Source organism: Bubalus bubalis, chromosome 23 (genome assembly GCF_019923935.1).
Source record: "Bubalus bubalis isolate 160015118507 breed Murrah chromosome 23, NDDB_SH_1, whole genome shotgun sequence".
NCBI classification, from domain to species: Eukaryota; Metazoa; Chordata; class Mammalia; order Artiodactyla; family Bovidae; genus Bubalus; species Bubalus bubalis.
The window spans coordinates 50,487,214-50,494,552 of record NC_059179.1 but is presented as its reverse complement, the minus strand read 5'-3'; the positions used below and the strand labels follow the sequence as shown (position 1 = coordinate 50,494,552).

At 53.0% G+C, this 7,339-nt stretch overlaps 1 protein-coding gene across 5 annotated transcripts; it reads left to right on the top strand.

Annotated features, from left to right (window-relative positions):
• The first annotated feature begins 915 nt into the window (after positions 1-915).
• Positions 916-4,354, top strand: LOC123331342. 5 transcript variants are annotated; one of them, XR_006547917.2, is made up of 5 exons: positions 916-948; positions 1,437-1,499; positions 2,367-2,710; positions 3,264-3,450; positions 3,817-4,354. XR_006547917.2 is itself a non-coding variant. In XM_044935037.2 (2 exons), exons 1-2 carry the CDS (start codon positions 2,789-2,791, stop codon positions 4,025-4,027), a joined length of 873 nt encoding a protein of 290 aa, XP_044790972.1. In that variant the 5' UTR covers positions 2,718-2,788; the 3' UTR covers positions 4,028-4,354. The 5 variants fall into 5 exon arrangements, 1 of the variants encoding a protein (XP_044790972.1); XR_006547916.2 differs by having other exon boundaries at positions 928-948; positions 1,437-2,710; XR_006547918.2 differs by lacking the exons at positions 916-948; positions 1,437-1,499 and having other exon boundaries at positions 1,901-2,545.
• Positions 4,355-7,339: the final 2,985 nt, after the last annotated feature.

The window sequence follows — 7,339 nt, the reverse complement described above, 5'->3', positions numbered from 1 at the left end:
GGAACTCCGCCCATGACAAAGGTCATGAGGAAGGAGGCTCGGCATACGCAAAGGCGGGATCGAGCCTCAGGAGTCCCCCTGGAAATTCTCGAGCATCTACCCCCCAAACCAGAGTCTGCCTACTTTCTGCTTTGTGCTTTCACCTACACCTCTGACTTTACAGGGGGCTGTCCCCCACTACCTCTCTCTGAAAAAAGAGTTAGCTTACAGCTCCAGTTAATAATTCCTGAGTGTGACAGTGTTTCAACCTAAAAACTCCATTGGAAATCCTCTAGCCTGCCTGAATAGGTTTTTCTGGCCACATGTGATTGTTCAGAGCCTCCCAACTGTGAGAGGCAGGAGATGTTCTAAACTGCCTAAACACAGATTCCTTTGAGTAGTTAAAAGATTGATTAGAAATTGTATTGGTGAAGGGTTTTTCACTTGTTGGGCCAATGTTTGCTGCTAAGTCTCCATACTCCTTACCTACTGTGTCCTTGGCAGTGTATTGATTGATATAATGGGTGTATAGAAATGTAAAATGCAGCTTTGTCCAATGCTTTTTTGGAGGCTGGTGCCTGACTTTGGAATAATCACCTTTAGAGAAAAATAAGTTTCTTAAAATGTTAACAGGCCTCCGGGCCAGAAGATGATGTCAATCACCTGAACTTTTGCATATGATAAGTTTGCAGGAAGAAAGCCTGGCTTGCTGCATGACTCTACCCCTTCCCCCATTATCCTCTATGCATAACTTAAGGTATAAAAACTACTTTGGAAAATAAAGTGCGGGCCTTGTTCACTGAAACTTGGTCTCCCCATGTCACTCTCTCTCCCAAATTCTGGCTGAGTCTCCATCTGGAGCGTGGAACCCACCATGCTTGCTAATTATGCCTGGGCTTCTAAGATCCGATCAGGGAGGCCTCAGTGTCTCCTCTCCTTCGGGAGAACGGAAGGACGCCTGCGGCCTACGTAAGTGGTGCAAACTTCTTGTCTTGAAGTTTTATTGGTCTCCCGTGTAAACCAAGCTACTCAGCCTCTTTTCTCCACTGAATTTCCTCACTGAGCTATCCTTATTTCAGCCTCTTTTCTCCACTGAATTTCCTCACTGAGCTATCCTTATTTCAGCCTCTTTTCTCCACTGAATTTCCTCACTGAGCTATCCTTATTCTAGTACTCTTTATATCCTTAATTAAAGTTTAATTAAGCAGTTGTTTCCTGACCCTCGCCTATGCCGTCTCTCCTTCGAATACCCTGGATCAGCCGGGGCTGGACCCCGGCAATTTACCTTGTTGTTCAGACAGTGCCTTGTGAGGTTTCTATTACTGATGAAAACTTTCTGGACTTGTGCTGGGTACTGAGAGGCTAAGCACCCAGTGGCTCTCCGGGGTGTGGGGTTCTGAACCAGACCGGGGGCGCCCCGGGACGTGAATCTCAGTGAGATGGGTGCTTCTCTACAGCCCCTCATTTCTGGGGACCCCTGGATCATCCTCTCTGGAAGGAGCCGGTGCCTGTGGCTGCAGGTATGAGGTGACCTTGACCCAGTCCCACGTGGGTGAAGGAAGCTGGCTTGGAACAGGGCAGGCGGCTGGAGGCCCCGTGATGCCCACCTGGTGCCCAGTGAGCCTGGTGTGAGAGGGGCGATTAAATGCTGAAAGGAGGTTCCTGTGTCACCTCTGTGGTCCTGGCACAGGTGGTGATGAAGGCAGGAGGGGTCGCGGCCTCGCCCTCCCTGCCTCCAGCCGAGGGGCGGCGCTGCTGGCATCCACGCGTCTCCCCCTTCGCTCTGCACGGAGCCTGAGCGAGGCGTTGTCAGCGAGGCCCCGGGGCCCGCAGAGGTTGAGCACTACGGCCAACATCACACAGCCGTCTCCTCCGCGGGGCCACACGCACCCTTACTCGAGTGGCTACTGCCAGTCGTTCAGTGGCTCCTGGGAGAAAAACACGAGGTTGGGAGGCTGTGAGTTCACCAGGGTGAGATGTGTTCACGTGAAATAAGGATAAAAGCACATGTTTCAGGAGGCCGTAGAGTCCAGGGGCGTAAGCGGGACAAGAGCAGCGGGCTCACTGTGTGTGAGGCCGGCTCCCACCCGCCTGGGGCCGCCTCCCACCCCGCCTAGGGCCGCCAGCTCCGCCCACTCAGCCGGAGCCGTCTCCACCCTAGGGCCGGTCTGACACTGCCCGGACGGGGTGGGGGCACCCACGGCTCCAGGAGAAGGGCTGCATCAGAGGGTGAGCCACGCGAGGATGATTCCTGCTCCGGATTCCTAGCCGGCCTGACCAGGCACGAATTCAGACCCACTCAGTGTATCCTCCAAGGCAGTTAATCAGGGCCTTAATAACTGGCTCCCCATGACGCATGCTGGGTAATTATCTGCTAACTTCTCCAGCTGGCCGGTGCAGATGCTGCGGTGGAGCGGAGGGAGCGGCATCTGCAGGAGGTACAGCAGTGAAGCAGGAACCACACCTTCACGGTGCTGCCCTCTGCAGCCCAGCGGCCACGAAGGACCTGCCACCTGAGTGTCCAGACACCACCGGGGGCTTCACACCTCAGGATAGCACTCACCACGTGAGCACACAGACACCGGGCTGGGGCTTCACACCCTGAGGACAGCTTCCCCACCATGTGAACATCCATAGACCACCCTGAGGCTTCACACCTGAGTGCAGCCTCCTCCACGTGAATACTCAGACATCACACTGGGGCTTCACACCTGAGGACAGCGTTCATCACGTGAGCATCCAGACACCACCTGGGGCTTCCCATCCTGAGGACAGCCCTGGCAGATAGGGAAGGGCAGAGAGAATTTGAATGCTTAGTTTTAACACTCATGGAGATGGAGTGCCTCTCATGGGCACGGGCAGTCTCCATTCTTCATTTTTCCTGAAGCTGACAGGATTCCCAGGAAGGCTCCTGTGTCTGCCCTCACCTCTGACACTGGGGAGGGCTTCTGAGAAGTCCGCCATGGAGGCTGAAGTCCTCCAGGACTGGCCTTCACCCTGCCGTGGCCTCTTGAGCACGAGCCCCCTCCGCGACCATGTTTGGGTGTATTTGTCATTTCAGAATTTCTCAGGTGTTCCCCTTTATTTACTGCTGGAGAACATTCAGCGCGTTGGTTCCAGCCCTCCGCTCTCAAAGAGTGCCTTTGAAACAGAAGTGCTGATTGAGAGTTTGGGGCAGGGGGCGCATGTGTGTGGTTGCCTGGGGGATCTGAGGGGCCCTTGGGGATGGCTGAGGATTTGGCACAGCCCATCCAGCCCGTGGACGCGCTCTGCCCGACCATCAGGTGCAGCCCTGCTGACTGGCTCCTTGAACCCAGAGGACTATCTGCATGCTTTTGGTTCTTTGCATCCTTTTGTCAGAGATGTGGAGAACGTCGGGACTGTCGGGGGCACACTCAAGACCCTAGTGATGCTCTCACGGCCCTCGGCCTGCTGCCCCTCCCGAGCCCACGTTCCCTCCCTGCACTCCAGGTAAGTGATGGCGACGTGGAGGCCAGTGGTCCCCAGGGAGCCTCCAAGCGTCAGGCTCACCCAGGGGAGCATGATGCAGCCCCTGCAGTGGGCAGCTGAGCCGCGCCACTTGGACTCCTCCACACTGAAGCCCTGGGCCTGGGGCGCCTCTTGGAATGGATGGTCTTTCTATGCTCTGGACAGGCATGGTGAGGTCACTGGGACAGATGCAAGGGCACCCCTCTGCTGATGCGCTGGTGGGCAGAAAGCTCCCTGTGTTGGTGCCCTGTCCAGAGACAACCCCGGTCCCCTGGGCCTCGGGCATGGCCTCCCTGCTTGTCTCAGCCTCCTCTCTAAGCCGTGTCCTCCGTCTGACCCCCTACACAGGGTCTCTGTCTACAAGAGGCAGATGCGTGGAGCTCACTCCTCAGAGGGCTGCAGTGGACAGACCGTCTCCATGCACGGGAAGTGCCCAGCACCTGGCTGTCTCTGCACCCAGCCATGCCGTAGCCTACCCTGGAGGTTCTCAGAACATCTTCATCCGCCAGCTCGAGGCTGTTCCTCCTCCAGGACAACCCATGCCCGTGTCCTGGAGTGATGTGTGTCATCTGTGGAAAAATTATTTTGACTTGTACTGTGTATTACTCATGAAGAGAGCCTTCCGAGGATGCGTGTGAGCCTGAACTGTGATGGAAAGGTAACTCCACCCTCCCTCTTAAGCTCCTCTGATCCTCCGGGTGACTGGGTGGGGAGATGGGACCACCTCTGCCCTGAGCCATGAGAGCTGGAGATGAGGGCGAGCTGGTTTCTCCTCTGCAGCTGCTCATGCTCTGAGCATCAGGAATTTGAAAACCTAAGCATTTGTTGGCTGCAGATTTTACCTCTTGAACATGTTTTTTTCATTAAACTTTTCACTGTCAGATAATTGTAGGTGTATTGGTACATCGGTTGTAAGAAATCCTATGGAAAGAATCCATGTCTGTTCATCAGTTTCTCTAAATGGCAACAACCTGCAAGCCTAGTGCCTATGACCAGGGCAACGACACTCACTGCTCTTCAGTAAAAAAAAAAAAAAGTCTTAGAATCCTTTAAGAGAATCAGTGAGTGCATGCTTAGTCCCCTCAGTCACGTCCAACTCTTTGTGATCCTATGGACCATAGACCCCCCAGGCTCCTCTGTTGGTGGGATTCTCCAGGCTTGATAATATTGAAGTGGGTATCTATGCCCTCCTCCAGGGGATCTTCCTCACCCAGGCATCGAACCCATGTCTCTTATGTCTCCTGCATTGGCAGGCAGGTTCTTTACCACTAGCACCACCTGGGAAGCCCCTAAAGAGGAAGCAGAGGTGTGCACAATTAAATGCTTAAAGGAATTTGAAGTGCAGGACACCAAGAGACAAAAATCAGAAAAAAAAAAAAAAGAAAATTCTTAGAGAAATAGCTCTATTTCCATAGTAAGCTTAAAACTTCTTGTATTTACCATGATCCATTGAATTAATAATTTTTTTTATTCAACACTGACAATTTATTTTCTCAAGATTATCATTTTTACAAAACAGAACAAAAAGCAGGTATCAAAAACAGCAAAGAGTTTACAGAAGTTCTGCACCAGTTTTCACACAAGTCAGTGATTACAAAGCTGGTGTCGAATGTAAATACTGGATACGTTGGTTTCCCGCTGGGTCATAAGCTCAGCTGGTTTGTTTTAGAGCTACTGAATAATAATAACTTTTCCTAAGCACCGGTCATTTTTTGAGAACACGTTTGGTTTGTCCAACAAAGTAAACACTTTTCGATGTGTGGTATTTTCTTTTTTTAAAAAAACACTGACCTAAAATACAGAATGTGTATGTATTTGGATCTGAACCAAATCCTTTGAGGTCCCAATTACCCTGAAGAACACTGAAGAAGATATTTATAGGACATATTAAATACTAGTTATATACCTCATGATTTAACACAATGCATATACATTCCAGCAGATCAAGCTGATGTGAAACACAAAAAGCGTAAAATTTTAGTGAAACCAAGGATATAATGAGTAACAGAGGTTGAAGGATAGATATGCAGAAATACAGACCATATGGAACACCGAGAGGCAGCTTTAAACACCCACGATGGATCGTGCCCGCAGTCAGGGAGCTTCATGGGACCAGTATTGCCTAGTTATTCATGCAAACAGTCGTCGGTTTTCCGTCATAACCTAGGAGAGCTGAGATAGTTGCTCAGTGGGACGCATGAACGTGCAGTCAGAGGTGATGTTAAGGGTGCTGATGAGCTGAGGGTCTTCCTGTGAATCACAACCGCGCCCTGCTGACTGCAGCGTGAGCATGAAGCCACGGCACCTTAGTGTTCATCTGCCGTGGGTGGGGGGACGGAGCAGGTGACAAACGGAAGGAACAGACCAAGACTAGGGCAAGACGTGGTGAGGGGCGCAGGGAGAGGGGAGGGGTCGAGGGCCGGGAGGCTGAGACACGACTGCTGAACGCTGGAAGAAGAACTAAAGCTGGCGCTGCACGTGGAGACAAACGGAAACAGCCCCTTGGGGACCGGGGCGCATACGTGCCGTCCTGGGCGCGGTGATACTTTCACAGCAAAGACGGGCAGCTGCCCGGGAAAGGTAGGCACGTCCAGGCGAGTCCCATCTGGGATCCTGGAAGTGTGAGGGGTGTCCTGGAAAGATGGGTTTTCTAATGGCCCTGGATGGAAGCCATGCTGCTCGGCGTCTGTTAAACTGCTCTCTAAACGCAGCTGAGGCTGAGCACTCAGCAGAGACTCGTCACAGAGAAACGTGGATCCAAACCTTCATCTGGAAGAAAGGGCGCGTGATCGAGAACGGAGCGATTCTGAAGCATTTCACAGGGTGGAGTTCCGTGGGTAGATCCTGGGCATTTTGCCTCCTGGAGGTAACAGCACCTCCTCGAGGGCTGTGGACGTGGAAACACCACTTGTCAGGCCTCCTCCCTGGCGCCGGCAGAAGCCGCTGTCGTGTGCCTGCAGCCGCACAGCCGGCCCAGAGCAGGGCACGGGCGGGAACCAGAGGCCCTGGCAGGCAGCCGGCGGGATGGGAAGCGAGGTGGAAACGGGGGTTGGCACCGGGCTTCTGGGGGGGCACCCCATCGTCTCCCCAGAAGGAGCTGTGACCAGACACGTGATCAAAACAGCCATTCCTCTGTCCTGGAAGCTGACCAACCCTCCCGGTAAGCTGAGATGCACTCAGTCCTGACAAGCTGCTGGACTCAGGGGAGGAAACTGGCGTTCCTGGGTGGCGCTGCTCCCACCCCGCCCACCTCGTGACCATCTGGTGGTCCTAAGCAATCATGGCAGGCCCGGAATTACCAGCAGCTTCACTACTGGAGGGAGCTTCTTGATTTGGAACAGAGGGTGGTTAAAGCCCTGCCAGTTAGCATCATCTGAAATCAGTAATGGTCTCTGTGCCGAGTAAACAGGCATGCCCAGCTGTTCCCCTAGTTTGAGGTCCTTGGTTTGATTGTGACAAGCCGCAGACTAGCTAGAAATTAACCAGGGAGATACAGAAAAGACACAATGAGACTTCTCTACCATCCCCAGTCTCCCCAGCACTCAAGTCCAGAGAAGACCTGTGAAAGCTCAGTGGATCTCCAAGTGGGTACGGGCTTGAAACCACTTGGACTTTGAAGGCACTCTTGAACCCAGAGACAAATCCATTGGCAGAGGCGGGACGCTTGAGCGCAGATTCTGACTGGTTGTTGGTTGAGCATAAGCTCTGCAGATGCAGGGATGACCGCTGGGAAGCTGGGCAGAGAAAGAAACAGCAACCAGAAAACCCCGAACAAGACAAACAAGATGTCAGCGGCTGCGGCTCCAGGGGAAACAGATGCCACCGTCATCCAGGAAAGACGTAAACAAACAGGCAGCCAAACCAACAACCC

Bases quoted from the DNA above. Each gene is read 5' to 3' on its own strand.
- LOC123331342 (XM_044935037.2), top strand. From the start codon at position 2,789: ATGCTTAGTTTTAACACTCATGGAGATGGAGTGCCTCTCATGGGCACG. The intron at 3,451-3,816 runs GTAAGTGATGGC...CCCCCTACACAG, and splicing joins GTTCCCTCCCTGCACTCCAG to GGTCTCTGTCTACAAGAGGC.